Genomic DNA, 15721 nt, shown 5'->3' with positions numbered 1-15721 from the left:
CCCTCTTTCCTTCTTCCGTTCTCCATCTATCGGCTCTGTGGTGTCCACTCTCCCTCCAGCTCTCTCCTTCTCACAGGTGGACTACCGCGTGTATTCACACTGTGGCAAATCTTTTGGGCCCAGGCATAAGAAGTCGTCGAGGTAATAGATAATATGTGCCCCCTTAGAAACGTCCATGACGACCCATTCGAGGAAACAACTAAACGCCTCAAATAGTGAGCTGGATCTGGAGCACCCCATGGGCAAACAACGATCTTTATAGTATGCTCCGTCCCAGAAGCAGCCCAATAGGCGGACACTATTTGGAGGCACAGGTAGTAAGTAACCAGAACGCCCCCTCAATGTCTGTTTTGGCCATTAGGGTGCCCCGTCCCAACTTCTTGACCCGCCTGATTGCCTTGTCAAAGGAGGTACAGTATATACTACTGTACTTGGTTCCGCGTCGATGTTGTCGTTTACTGACCTGCCCCTTGGATATGACAAATGGTGGATTAGACCGAATGAATTGGGTTCCGTTTTTGGCACGACTCCCAACGGGGATACCACTATGTCTTGTAAGGAAAGTGTTCTGAATGGAACCGCCATTCTACCTAAAGATATTTATTTTTTTAACTTTCTTGTCACGACGTCTGGGTGTTGGTAGGCTGATTTTAGATTTTTACTCCAGCCTTTCTTGATTTTAGAAGGGCATGACATGCCTATATCTGTGTCTCCTCCTCCTTTTACTCCTCCACCTCTTTTCTTTTCGCATGACTATATGTACTTGTCATTTTTCCATGTGTTAGTTATGTCTTCTGAGCAGTTTGTCAGCTTTTGGACACCTTTGAAGGTGTTTTCTATGTGTTTCTATGTGTTTTTGCTTGCCTGCCATTGGTTTTAACGGTGTTCGACGGTGTTCGACGAACCGTTCGGCGAACATGCCGGTGTTCGACGAACCAAACCGAACCCGAACACTACGTGGGTGGCTCAACAATAATACTGACCAAATATTGAATGTGTGAACATGGCCTTAAAGGATTTTTCCCTTTCAGTAAATGTTAATCACTGGGTGCAGGTTATTCTAAAACAACAAACCACACTGTACTCACGTTCCCCGGGTCCACCGGTGAGTCAGGCCTTTGCTGCACTGACATCACGTGGACAGCACTGCGACCAATCAGTGAGCTCAGCTGCTCTGAGCAGGGCTTTACCATGTAATCGGAATGCCCTGATCTCCTGAGCTCACTCAGCTGCTGCTCTGTCAGATGAGATTCACTGGTGGAAAATCAAGTAAACTTGATTTGCTTATTTTTTTTTAACGACATATTTAACCCCTTAAAAGCCCAAGGCATACTAATACGTACCTGCGCCCTGGGACTTAAGAGCCTGGTACGTATTAGTACACCCTGTTGATTTCGTCCGCACATAGGCTGTCACAGCTGACCCCCGGAGCTATGTGCTGGGAGCGGTCCTGCACCGCTCCCGGCACATTAACCCACACAATGCTGCGATCAAAGTCGATCGCAGCATTGCGGTGGCAAGGGGAGGGGATCGCGATACTCACCTCTCCTGCCGGCATCCAGCGCTGTCTGCCGCGGCTTCCCGGATGTTGCCATGACGACCCAATGTCGTTATGACAACATCCGGGTCACCAGACAGCAGGAAAATACTTTGGTCATTCGCATTGCATGACCAAAGTATCTTCTGCATCTGCAGAACTGACAGCCTGTATAGCACAGGGATGGTGCTCCATCCCTATGCTGTACAGGCGATTAGAATAAAAAAAAGTAAAAGCCCTATAGTGGGACAAAGAATAAAAGTAAAAAAAGTGTTAAAAATTAAAAAAAAAAAAAAAAAAAAACAATAAAAATACACATATTTGGTATCGCCGCGTCCAGAACCACCTGACCTATAAAACTGTTCCACTAGTTAACCCCTTTAGTGAACACGGTAAAAAAAATAAATAAAAAACGAAGCAAAAAACAATGCTTTATCATCATACCGCCAAACAAAAAATGGAATAACACGCAATCAAAAAGACGAATATAAATAAAAATGGTACCGCTGAAAACGTCATCTTGTCCCGCAAAAACAAGCCACCATACAGCCATCAGCCGAAAAATAAAAAAGTTACAGCTCTCAGAATAAAGCGAAGCAAATAAATAATTTTTTCTATAAAAAAAAGCGCCAAAACATAGAAAAACTATATAAATGTGGTACTGTAAACATACTGACCCGAAGAATAAAGTTACCTTATTAATTTTACCACACGCAGAACAGCATAAAAAAATTAAAAAAAGAACAATTCCTGAATTGTTGGTTTTTGTCTATTCTGCCTCCCAAAAATTGGAATAGAAAGCGATCAAATAATGTCACGTTCCTGAAAATGGCACCAATAACAACATCAACTCATCCCGCAAAAAACAAGCAGTCACATGACTCTGTCAGCCAAAATATGGAAAAATTATAGCTCTCAAAATATGGCAATGCAAAAACTAGATTTTACAAAAAAATGCGTCTTTTAGTGTGTGACAGCTGTCAATCATAAAAACCCGATATGATTCTGGTATCCCTGTAATCGCACCGACCCGAAGAATAAAGTCGTCTAATCACTTATACCGCACGAGGAACGGCGTAAAAAATAAACTGTATGGTTAGGATTAGGGTTGTGCTAGGGTTAGGGTTGGGGTTAGGGTTAGGGTTGGGCTACGGTTAGGATTGGGGTTAGGGTTGGGGTTGGGGTTAGGGTTGGGCTTGGGTTAGGGTTGGGCTAGGGTTGGGCTAGGGTTAGGGTTGGGGTTAGGGTTGGGCTAGGGTTAGGGTTGGGTTTGGGATTAGGGTTGGGCTAGGGTTAGGGTTGGGCTAGGGTTAGGGTTGGGGTTGGGGTTAGGGTTGTGCTAGGGTTAGGGTTAGGCTAGGGTTGGGGTTGGGATTTATTTAAAAAGTAAAAAAAAAAAAAATATGACGATATGGCGACTAGTGTTGAGTGCAAGTGCTCACTACTTGAGTTTGCATCAGGTGCTTGGGTATGCACTGAGTATCACGGGTGCTCGAGTGACATGCTCAAGTCTCCACCCCCATATGCTTTGTGGCCAAAGAAACCTCGTGGGGATTGCCTGCCATGCACGAGCGATCCCCGCATGGTTTTTTTTTTGGGTGTCTAATAGCCGTGAAACATGCGGGACGGGGACTCGAGCATGTCACTTGAGCACCCACGATAAATGGTGCATACCTGAGTACCCGATGCAAACTCAAGTAGTGAGCACTTGCGCTCAAGACTAATGACAACATATTCAATATGATGACATAATGTTATCAAATTCTGTGTCGTACCTCTGGGTTCAAAATATTCACTATACCCCTTGATAAAATCCTTGAGGGGTGTAGTTTCCAAAATGGGGTCACTTGTGGGGGTTTCCACTATTTAGGCACATCAGGGCTCTCGAAACACAACATGGCATCCGCTCTCAATTCCAGCCAATTTTGCGTTCAAAAAGTTACACAGTGCTCCTTCCCTTCTGAACTCTGCCGTGCGCCCAAACACTGTATTTTCCCCACATATGGAGTATTGGCATACTCAGGAGAAATTTCACAAAAGTTTTTGGGGTCCATTTTCTCCTCTTACTCTTGTGAAAATAAAAAAATTGGGGCTAAAACATCATTTTTGTGGAAAAAGTTTGATTTTTTTATTTTCACGGCTCCATGTTATAAAGTTCTGTAAATCACTTGGGGGTTCAGAGTGCTCACTACACATCTAGATAAGTTCCCTCTGGGGTCTAGTTTCCAAAATGATGTCACTTGTGGGGGTTTTCCACTGTTTAGGCACATCAGGGGCTCTCCAAACACAACATGGCGTCCGCTAATTATTTAAGCAAATTTTACATTCAAAAAGTCAAATGGTGCTCCTTCCCTTCCGAACCCTGCCATGCACCCAAACAGTGGTTTTCCCCCACATATGGGATATCTGCTTACTTGGAGAATTGCACAACAAACTGCATGGTGCAATTTCTCCTGTTACCCTTATGAAAATGCAAAATTGGGGGCTGAAAAACATTTTTGTGGGAAAAATGTGAAAATTATATTTTTACGGCTCAATGTTATAAACTTCTGTGAAGCACCTGGGGGTTCAAAGTGCTCACCACACATCTAGATAAGTTCGTTGAGGGGTCTAATTTCCAAAATGGTGTCACTTGTGGGGGGTTTCCACTGTTTAAGCACATCAGGGGCTCCCCAAACGCAACATGGCGTCTGCTAATTATTCAAGCAAATTTTACATTCAAAAAGTCAAATGGCGCTCCTTCCCTTCCAAACCCTGCCGTGCACCCAAACTGTGGTGTTTCGACACATATGAGGTATCTGCGTGCTTAGGGGAAATTGCACAACAAATTTTGGGATCCATTTTTTCCTGTTACCCCTTCGAAAATAAAAAAAAAATGGGTCTAAAGTAACATTTTTGTAAAAAAAGTTAAATGTTAATTTTTTTCTTCCACATTTCAAAAATTCCTGTGAAGCACCTGAAGGGTTAATAAAGTTCTTAAATCTGGTTTTGAGCACCATGAGGGGTGCAGTTTTTAGAATGGTGTTACTTTTGGGTATTTTCTGTCATAAAGACCCCTCAAAGTGACTTCAAATGTGATGTGGTCCCTAAAAAAATGGTTTTCTAAATTTTGTTGGAAAAATGACAAATCGCTGGTCAACTTTTAACCCTTATAGCTCCCTAATAAAAAACAAATTTGGTTCCAAAATTGCGCTGATGTAAAGTAGACATGTGGGAAATGTTATTTATTAACTATTTTGTGTGACATATCTCTCTGATTTAAGGGCTTAAAAATTCAAATTTTGAAAATTGCAACATTTTCAACATTTTCGCCAAATTTCCATTTTTTTCACAAATAAACGCAAGTGATATAGAAGAAATTCGACCACAGTCATGAGTTACAATATGTCACGAAAAACAGTCTCAGAATCAGGGGGATCCGTTGAAGAGTTCCAGAGTAATTACTTCATAAAGTGACAGTGGTCAGAATTGTAAAAATTGGCCTGATCATTAACGTGCAAATCACCTTGGGTTGTAAAGGGGTTAAACCAGTAAGTGATTGCCTATTCTAGAAACTTTTACTAAAGTACAAATATATGTATAGAACCACATTGCTCTTCATGACAAATAGATCTTCATGTGCACAAGTGCATCTTTTCTTGTATGTCTGTGGCTTACACATTATTTGTTACCAGGGAAAGTTAACAGAGGCAGTTACAGAAGGAAGTTTTTTGGGTATGAATAAGTAGAATTTTCCAACCTCATTTTATTTCTACTTCTTATATTTAGCCCCATAATGTTTACTAAACAGCCTTATATTTAGTGAATATGTATTGCTAGAATTTGTGAATTCCTATTCTTCGTTTCCCTAGCTATTATAAAGCTATTATGAATGCAGTGAACAGAAGACAACATGTTCTTCCAATTAATACAAGATCTACTCATTGAAAATGCAACAGCAAAATGGAAAGTAGGCAATAAAAAAGTGTCAAAAATATGTATTGTTTACTAAACTTTCTAAACTTTGCATTTAACTATGCCATGACCAGGCCTAATTTTGGGCTTTAACCACCCAATATTTTTTCTATATTTACCTACTTTCATTCACAAGACATAATTTTTTTTTCATTGACGTGCCTGTATAACGTCTTATTTTTTTATGTGTGGATTATATATGTAGGCACAAGAAGCTCAGGATGTCTTTAAGACAACAATAAGTGCCTCCTTTTTGGAGATCCATTCTAGGTCAGCTAGGCTTATTGTACTGCGCTTCTTAATAGAAATGATAAAGTCGATTAGTAAAAAATCGAATAAATTTTTCTGGAAATTTAGCAAATCTGAAATTTTTGCAAATAGATCCAAATGAATCCAGCTAATTTTATGCCAGGCAACCAACATTTCACCATTTTGCTGGATTATTTTTAGAGCCAGAAAGGGAATAAAAAACACATTGGCCCTGATTCATCAACGCTGGCCTTGATGATGGGGCATGTTGGAGTAAGATACTCCTGATTAATTTGCACCTCGCCACAATTTTTTTTCCAGTCAGGGATGGAGTGAGATTTCTGGCACAAAGTATGCCATAGCATGTCATGAATTAGATGATCTGTGTTGTAATGCCCTTCCACCCCCAATTCTGCCCCCATCCTTCCCCAGTTCTGCCCATTTTATTGGAACTGGGAAAAATGGACGAAACTGGCGTGAAAATGTCAAAAGTTGCAATATTTTTTGAGTAACTCAAAGCAATATACAACCCGTGGCAAATTTATGAAATCACCGGGCTTGGAGGATGTTCATTCAGTTGTTTAATGTTGTTGAAAAAAGCAGATCACAGACATGGCACAAAGCTAAAGTCATTTCAAATGGCAACTTTAGGGCTTTAAGAAACACTAAAAGAAATCAAGATAAAAAATGTGGTACTCAGCAAGGGTAATTTTTTTCAGACCAAGCAGAGGGAAAAAATTATGGAATCACTCAATTCTGAGGAAAAAATTATGGAATTTCTCAGGGGTGTGTCAGAGGTGACAGACAGTCGCCCTGCAGTTGGTTGCAGAAGATCTCTACGTTTGGCATTACAGACATCTTTTTAGAGGCTGGCTGTCTCTAGGACTCAGCAGCTACCTCCCTCTGGCTAATTAGCTCCCTGGCCTGAGTGTTTAAATGCCTGGTGTGTCTGAGAGGAAGGTGCCAGCAATGTTCATTACTACTTGTGAGGCTTTATCAAGAGCAGTACTTTGTGCTCTCTGGAGCTTGAGGTCGTGTGCGCATTTGGCTGGAGTCATCAAAACCTAAGCACTCCTTCCCTGTTTGTCTACCCTTGTTGTCTATAGAGTTTAGTGGAGATCGACTAGTGCTTATCTCCTCCCTTCCCTAGCCTTAGCCATACGCCAGGGACAGTTAGGGCGAGGCACATGTGTGGCGATTGGTGAAGAGCCTATATAGGGACGGTAGTTGAGACAGGGTGACACTAGACCAGACTAGGAGGTCTCCACTCCCCCTTTCCCTAGTGTCTGGGCTCCCTTTCCCTCTTCCCTCTGTGTTGCACTAAGTCTTTCCCACTCCCAGCGTGACAGACGAAGATGGATTTGCTGCAAATGTGATTTATTTTAATCCGGTATCATGGAAAAAACAGATATTGCCAACACATCGGGCCCCATATACATGCACCAGGAAAATTACCCACACAAATGTCCCTGATAAAAATCACAAACTGGTTGAAACATTGGGCAATATTGTTTTTTTATTGGTGCTGGATCAAAATAAATCACATTGGCATCAAATCCATCATTGTTTCTCAGCTGATATTAGGCTATTGTGTATGTTGGATTTAATCATATCACCTGATTGTATCAAGAGGTGAGTCAGTAACTCGATCAAGGGAGGAGTCTACATTGATCATGTTGCAGTTTCTCTTGACCGCAGCAATCAAAGGGTTATTATTGGTAAAAATGTGAAACAGTATGTTCTTATTTAACATGGAGATATTTGGGCTGCTTCCTGTATCTATCGAGTTGCCTGCAGGGATGCACTCCTTTCACTACTCTGCGTATGGTACATATTGGTAAATGGGTTGCACAATTTAAATAATCCCTTTCTTTAGAGTGTTGCCTAAAATTAGACTTGATCATGTAGAGCCGCACTGTTTGGACCCTACCCGATCAGCTATCATTTTTAATGTTCAATTTCCCTGCAGAACCTCCACAGGGGAAATGAGGCATTACAGGTGAATTATTTTTAATTTAATACATAGACATGATGGTTATTTCAGATAGAGACACTTTCTGTAACCACTCTGCACTCAACTAACCAACAGGTCAATGGAGAACTCTTCAGTATGAAATAAGAATTCCTCAATATGGTATTTAAAAATAGTTTTTCTATACTCAACATCTACTTTTGCCTTTGATTGCTAAAATCAAACTATGATATTAAAAAAAAAACGTTAATGTGGAGCCATCGAAGCTAAACCCGCACCGATACATATCTGAAGAACACAGTCCTAATTACGCAGTGTATCTGATTTGTCATACATTGCCCGACATATAAAAGATTTTTCTCACTTATTTTCATTCTGTAATTTACCTGAACACTGTTAATGAACTCATTCACACCTTCGTGTTGCAAGCACATGATGTAATTTAGTTTTATGCTTCATAAATATGAAAATTTATAGTGAGATAAATACACTGCTCAAAAAAATAAAGGGAACACTCAAATAACACATCCTAGATCTGAATGAATGAAATATTCTCATTGAATACTTTGTTCTGTACAAAGTTGAATGCGCTGACAACAAAATCACACAAAAATCATCAATGGAAATCAAATTTATTAACCAATGGAAGCCTGGATTTGGAGTCACCCCAAAAATTAAAGTGGAAAAACACACTACAGGCTGATCCAACTTTGATGAAATGTCCTTAAAACAAGTCAAAATGAGGCTCAGTATTGTGTGTGGCCTCCAAGTGCCTGTATGACCTCACTACAATGCCTGGGCATGCTCCTGATGAGGTTGCGGATGGTCTCCTTTGGAATCTCCTCCCAGACCTGGACTAAAGCATCCACCAACTCCTGGACAGTCTGTGGTGCAACGTGACGTTGGTGGATGGAACGAGACATGATGTTCCAGATGTGCTCAATCAGATTCAGGTCTGGGGAACAGGCGGGCCAGTCCATAGCTTCAATGCCTTTATCTTGCAGGAACTGCTGACACACTCCAGCCACATGAGGTCTGGCATTGTCCTGCATTAGGAGGAACCCAGGGCCAACCGCACCAGCATATGGTCTCACAAGGGGTCTGAGGATCTCATCTCGGTACCTAATGGCAAACAGGCAACCTCTGTCGAGCACATGGAGGGCTGTGAGGCCCTCCAAAGAAATGCCACCCCACACCATTACTGACCCACTGCCAAACCGGTCATGCTGAAGGATGTTGCAGGCAGCAGATCGCTCTCCACAGCATCTCCAGACTGTCACGTCTGTCACATGTGCTCAGTATGAACCTCCTTTCATCTGTGAAGAGCACAGGGCGCCAGTGGCGACTTTGCCAATCCTGGTGTTGTGTGGCAAATGCCTAGCGTCCTGCACGGTGTTGGGCTGTGAGCACAACCCCCATCTGTGGACGTTGGACCCTCATACCACCCTCATGGAGTCGGTTTCTAACCATTTGTGCAGACACATGCACATTTGTGGCCTGCTGGAGGTCATTTTGCAGGGCTCTGGCAGTGCTCCTCCTCTTCCTCCTTGCACAAAGGCGGAGGTAGCGGTCCTGCTGCTGGGTTGTTGCCCTCCTACGGCCCCCTCCACGTCTCCTGGTGTACTGGCCTGTCTCCTGGTAGCACCTCCAGCCTCTGGACACTACGCTGACAGACACAGCAAACCTTCTTGCCACAGCTCGCATCGATATGCCATCCTGGATGAGCTGCACTACCTGAGCAACTTCTGTGGGTTGTAGAGTCCGTCTCATGCTACCACGAGTGTGAAAGCACAACCAACATTCAAAAGTGACCAAAACATCAGCCAGAAAGCATTGGTACTGAGATGTGGTCTGTGGTCCCCACCTGCAGAACCACTCCTTTATTGAGGGTGTCTTGATAATTGCCAATAATTTCCATCTATTGTCTATTCCATGTGCACAATAGCATGTGAAATTGATTGTCAATCAGTGTTGCTTCCTAAGTGGACAGTTTGATTTCACAGAAGTTTGATTTACTTGGAGTTATATTCTGTTATTTAAGTGTTCCCTTTGTTTTTTTGAGCAGTGTATATAAACAATCAGTACAGAAATCTCTTCCATGATATTTTTATACCTAGAACTGTAGCTATGACAGGGAAGAAGGTTTTAATACCAACCTTCATAGGGATTCTTTACTGTAAGAGCAGTTGCACTATGGAATTCACTTCAGGAGGAAGTTGCTATGGTGAATTTACTAAAAGCAGGATCCTTTCTTCACTGTCATAGTAAATTATAGTTACTGCATTACTAGAAATGGGTCACTTATCCAGGAATTTATTCGGATTGCCAGATTTGGAGGATTTTTTTTTCACTAAACAGAAAAAAACATTGCCGAAAAATAAACTGAAATAATATCCTTGTCTTTTTTCAAGTTCACAATATTACTGTGTAATTATTCAGCTAAGTATCAAAATTAGCGATATCAAGACTTCTTCAACCCATTCTTGACATCTATCATACATGGCATGCCTGTTTCATTCATGGTGAGCGTCGGCTGTGTTAAACAGCCAGCATCCGTCTTTAGCAGAAGAAATCAGAGCTAGTTTTGATTGCTACCATTTATGAAGGTGAAGTGTTTCAATCTGGGGAAGTTGAGTGTTTTTATTCACCATTGTTTGTACTATTATAAAGCAAAAATTTAAAAAGTTGAAATCACCTCCTCCCTTTTCCAAAAAAGGGAAAAAAACAACACATTCATTAAAATTCAATCTTTTAAACTATTGAATTATGTAACCCATATGGTAATCTCTGTAAAGTACAAAAAAATACAGAATTGCTTTTTTTGGGACACCTTGCCTCCCAAGAAGTGGTATAAAAATTGATCACAGGTCATATGCCCCCTATATTACTAAAAAAATCTACTGCCCTCAAAAAAAATAGAAGCTTATGGGCATTTTAAAAAAAAGTAGAGATGAGTGAATAAATTTGAGTGTAACTGAATTCTACTTGATTCTTACAAAAATCCGCACACGATAAAATGCAGATTTTTTGTAGTTTGCTCCCATCTGGTCTTCATCACACTTAGCCGTGACTTCCAGCTCTGAGGAGACTGTTCTGCACGGGCAAGGTCATGAACACATCATGACTTGACCATTTGTGCGCTAGCGCAGAACCCTCCTGAGTCTCATCAGAGCTGGAAGTCCCAGCTAAGTATGAGAGACCTGGAGATTTCAGTATTCGCGGCAGGGATCTAAAGACGCGACAAGAACCGGACAGGTGATGGTGATGAAGAGGGGGAGCTGGCGTGGTGAACAGTAAGGTGAGTATAATTTTTTTTTTTTTTTCATTTTTTTTACATATTACGTTTATTATGCTCTGGGGTCTGTATAGAAGGGACAATAAAGACTACAAACCCTACAACATATGGTAGAATTACAATTTTTCAATACACAACCCCACTTGGAATTTTTCTTGTTTCTAAGTACATTATATGGTAAAATAAATGATGTCATGCAAAACTATAACTTGTCCACTAAAAACAACCATTCATACAAAAAAAGTTACAATATGTAAGAGGAGGAGGAAAAAAAATGAAAGGACAAAGACAAAAATTGGCCTTGTCAGGAAGAGTTTTTTGTTTTTTTTGCTATTAATGGTAATGGTTTAACAATATGTATATTTTTGTGCATATCTCTAGGGAATGACGGTTGAAAAACTTGGAAGAAGGGTTCTTCTTATTGGTGGTTTTGGGTTGATGACAGTGTTTTTCGGAATATTGACTATATCACTGACTTTCCAGGTGAGAATTTTCTGTGTGTATTTAAGTAAGTTTCCATAAGATTTTGTATGACTAATTTTTCACTCACCAATTATTTTACTTTTTTTCTGGATTGCAACTTTAAGCTAGGCTTATTGTTTTCCACTAAATTATTCTTAAAAAAAGACTTTTCAGTTGTATTTTACATTTAAAGAAATTGGCCGCTATTCGGACAACCTCTTCTCAATCCCCCTTTTAAAATAATAACAACTATACTCCCTCCAGTGTCGTTCCAGCTGCTTCTTACTGCTCTCTCACCTCCTCCAGATGTACTGTATCAGAGGTATATGACCCCAAGGCTATAGGGTCTAGGAGAGGGGAAAAGACAGAAAACACAGGCGCAGATCTAAGTGCAGATTATTAGGTTCAGCTATTTTTCAGAAGCTAATTTGCTCACCTTTGATGTAGCTTGTGGTATAGCGTATCGACCTCTTAGGTCTGACTGAGATGCCTTGACTCCTTGGTGTGCAGCTATAGTCTGGATACAATGGATCTCTCAGCCAGGAGACCGTGGAATGAAGGTCAGGAGAAAATGAAAGGATTCATCCAGTCAGTTCAGCGCTCCCAGGAGACAGGCACCAGGCAGAGGTATTAAAAGTCTTCAGAAATTTACTTAGATAAAAATCATCATAAAAAAAGATACATAGAACAACGCGTTTCGGCTATATATTGGTACAGAATAGCCTTACTCAGGTAAGATATTGCTTAAAGCCTGTCTCCTGGGAGCGCTGAACTGACTGGATGAATCCTTTCATTTTCTCCTGACCAGATGTACTGTATGTGATTCGTCCAAAAAAAGAGAAAGTGAAGCCAGCACTGATTGGCCACAGGGATCACTTGACTTTACAATGTCACGCGATCCACGGGAGAACCAATGAGTGCAGTCCAATTTCTTCACGGTCCCATAGACTTGCATTACCAATTTTGATCCAGCACTCGGATCAACATCAGACATGTCTCCGCTATTTTGCGCTGACAGTGCAGTCCATGAGAAATCACTAACATGAGAATGACCCCATACACTATTATAAACACAATTGATATTAGTGAAACTTACAGATAGCACTTGTACACAAAGCATGGATGTCTGCATGAGCCCTAAAGATTTTCACTATTTCTAATGTGAAATTTTCAGCTCAAATTTTGATGGATGACAAGAACTGCTGTCCAGGTCTGTAGCCCACCTAGAGGTTGCTCAGAACACTTTGTGACTATAAATTTGTGACAAATCGTAACAACCAAAAATTTTGTTGCACTTTTCGAGGTGCAAAATGTTATAATTTTGCAGAAAATTACATTTTCTAAAAACAAAATTCCATTTGGTGGCACAGAATAACATTATTTTTTGTCAAATTGTGTGTTTGTGAAATTATAGATTATTTTGGAATTTTGGTTTTCATAGTTCTGCAATTCCAGGTTTCAAATTGACAGAAACTTAGTTAATTTAGTATCTTGAAGAGAATGTGTCACTTGCAAAAAAAAAAAGAGTTAAATAGCTTGTAAGCTCTTAAAACAGCTAGATCAGCTGGGAATCTGTAATTGGCAACATTTTGGGAGGGATGAGAGAAAGCACAAGCCCCCAGAGAAAACTGCAAAGGAACGCCCATTTGGGCTGCAAGCAGAGATTTCACATGCTGCGCTCCAGAAGAAACAAATGTGAATATCTCTGCAATGTAACGACGCAGCGCAGAATGGAAAACAGAGTTAGGGTCAGGGGGGCTCAGGGATATTTACAAGGTATTTATCTCAATCTTTTTGAGCAAGTGAGAGGTCCTCTTTTAAACAATATTGTAGCCTAATGTATTGCCATTGATGTTTTTATATTTTAAAATATTTGGTTTATTAATAGGATCGGGCATCGTGGGTACCATACATTAGCATTGTCTGCATTTTGGGTGTAATTGCATCATTTTGCATCGGACCAGGTAAAGCATTTCTGCTGATGGCAGCGTATTATTTATTACGTGAAGTATGACAGTTCTTAGCACATAGCTTGTTCTTTCTTTGACAACATTTAATTTTGCAAAGCTGATACAAAGCAGAGCTTTAATAATGTCATTCAATTTTGTTTTAGGAATTTAGAACATATTTAATTAAGATAATTAGATGAAGTCGTACTATTCGCACAAAGTGGTTGCAAAAAATTCAATGTTCATTTAACACGGGGTAACCTTTATAATTGAATTACAGAGAAAATGGATTGGGAATTTACCCAGAATTCAAATTTCAAATTATGTAATTGATTGTAAATGTTTTTTTTTATTAAAATTTTGGTAACTAATAACTGTTACATAGGGTTTCCTAATAATAAAGAACGCCAGATTATATGGTCCCTATTCATATAAAAAGCATGTAGCAAAACATTTCCCCAGCAGTGACCGCTGGAGAAAATGTGTGTGGTCATCCAGAGCTCCTGCAGCGCTTCTTTATAAAAGGAGATTGTCTTCACAAGACAATCCCTCTAATATTGCATCATCATAGTAAAGATCGATAATTCAATTTTATATATTTTTAAAGTCTGCTTCATTGGAGGATTTTCAAATCCTATTAATATACTTTAGGAATTTTTAAAACATTTGTGTAGACGTGGTGAAATGCATAAAAATGTGCCACGCAAATCAATGTAAACTCACGTCATTGCTATGTAGACTTATGTGTCTCCATGGTGACAGACTACAAACAAACCCCATGTAGTCTGAACTTGCAGTCATATCCTTTTCCACCTATCCTCTGTAACAGGTCTGGGAGGTGGAACCTCTGAGCAACTATACAAAGGGGCAGTCCTTGTAAGGAAGCGGGTGGCTCCCAGGGAAGGCGGGCAGGTAGTCACGGCAAGTGACAGGGACAGTCTCTGGGTAGAAGGGCAGGAGGTCACGGCAAGTGACGGGGACAGTCTCTTGACAGGCGGATGGTCACGGCAAGTGACAGCAGGGTAAGAGTCTCTAGACGGGCAGGTGGTCACGGAAAGTGACAGCAGGGAAAGAGTCTCTAGACGGGCAGGTGGTCACGGCAAGTGGCAGCAGGGAAAGAGTCTCTAGATAGGCTAGCAGGCAGGTAGCAGGTGAGCGCTCCCAGGTGAGCGGGCAAGAGTCTCTGGACAGGCAGGTGGTCACGGCAAGTGACGGCAGAGCCTCCAGGTAGGCTAGCAGGCAGGTAGCAGGTGAGCGCTCCCAGGTGAGCGGGCAAGAGTCTCTGGACAGGCAGGTGGTCACGGCAAGTGACGGCAGAGCCTCCAGGTTGGCTAGCAGGCAGGTAGCAGGTGAGCGCTCCCCGGTGAGCGGGCAAGAGTCTCTGGACAGGCAGGCGGTCACGGCAAGTGACGGCAGAGCCTTCAGGTAGGCTAGCAGGCAGGTAGCAGGTGAGTGCTCCCAGGTGAGCGGGCAAGAGTCTCTGGACAGGCAGGTGGTCACAGCAAGTGATGGCTAAGCCTCCAGGTAGGCTAGCAGGCAGGTAGCAGGTGAACGCTCCCAGGTGAGCGAGTAAGAGTCTCTGGACAGGCAGGCAGGTATCAGGCAGGTATCTGGCAGGTACTTCCTGGTCCGCAGGCGGACTGATCCATAGACAGACTGGCAGGTGCTGGTAGGCAGACTGTCGGACCACAGGATAGCAAGCAGGTAAGCAGATATCAGGCAGGTATCAGGCAGGTATCAAGCAGGACTCTGGCTGGTGACTGGCAGGTAACTGGTAACGGGACCTGAGAGCTGAAGCAGAGTTGAAAGGCTTTTCAACAACATTGCTCGGGCACCTCCATTTTGGAGGAGGTGCCTTATATATGGTGAGGTCCTCCGGCCATTGGCCGGGGACTCCTTAGGACGGCGTGTGCGGCCCCTTTAAGAGAGGGGGAGCGCGCGCGCGCGCCCCCTAAGCACAGATGCCTGGAAGCAGCGCACGCTGCCTGCAGAGCGGGAGGAAGACGCCGGGCACGGAGCGGAGAGGTGAGGGGAACGGCGTCCCTGCCTAGCAGGAGGCAGGGACGCCGACGCTACAGAACCCCCCCCCCTTTAGGCCCCCCCTTTTTTAGGCCAGACAGAAATTTATCAAGGATGAGCGGGGCATGGATGTTCTCCTGGGGCTCCCATGTTCTCTCCTCAGGACCAAACCCCTTCCAATCCACTAGAAAAAAGGTTCTTCCTCTTACCCTTTTTGTGGCCAGAATGTTCTCTACCTCAAACTCGTTTTCAGCGGAAATCGGAGAAGGAGGCGTACCTGTAGA

The 15721-nt window shown here is 42.1% G+C and overlaps 1 protein-coding gene across 2 annotated transcripts in view; it reads left to right on the top strand.

Moving 5' to 3' along the window:
- SLC2A9 (solute carrier family 2 member 9) overlaps positions 1-15721 on the top strand; it is a 741777-nt gene that overhangs the window by 488267 nt on the left and 237789 nt on the right. For both annotated transcript variants that reach the window (XM_073648512.1, XM_073648502.1), the window contains exons 10-11: positions 11389-11490; positions 13358-13433. In XM_073648512.1, the coding sequence (XP_073504613.1) occupies positions 11389-11490; positions 13358-13433 (178 nt within the window). The remainder of the gene's footprint in view (positions 1-11388; positions 11491-13357; positions 13434-15721) is intronic.

This window comes from Phyllobates terribilis, unplaced genomic scaffold (assembly GCF_046119375.1).
Source record: "Phyllobates terribilis strain yellow unplaced genomic scaffold, ASM4611937v1 Scaffold_1__5_contigs__length_1240528914, whole genome shotgun sequence".
NCBI lineage: Eukaryota > Metazoa > Chordata > Amphibia > Anura > Dendrobatidae > Phyllobates > Phyllobates terribilis.
This window is presented reverse-complemented; position numbering and strand designations above follow the sequence as displayed.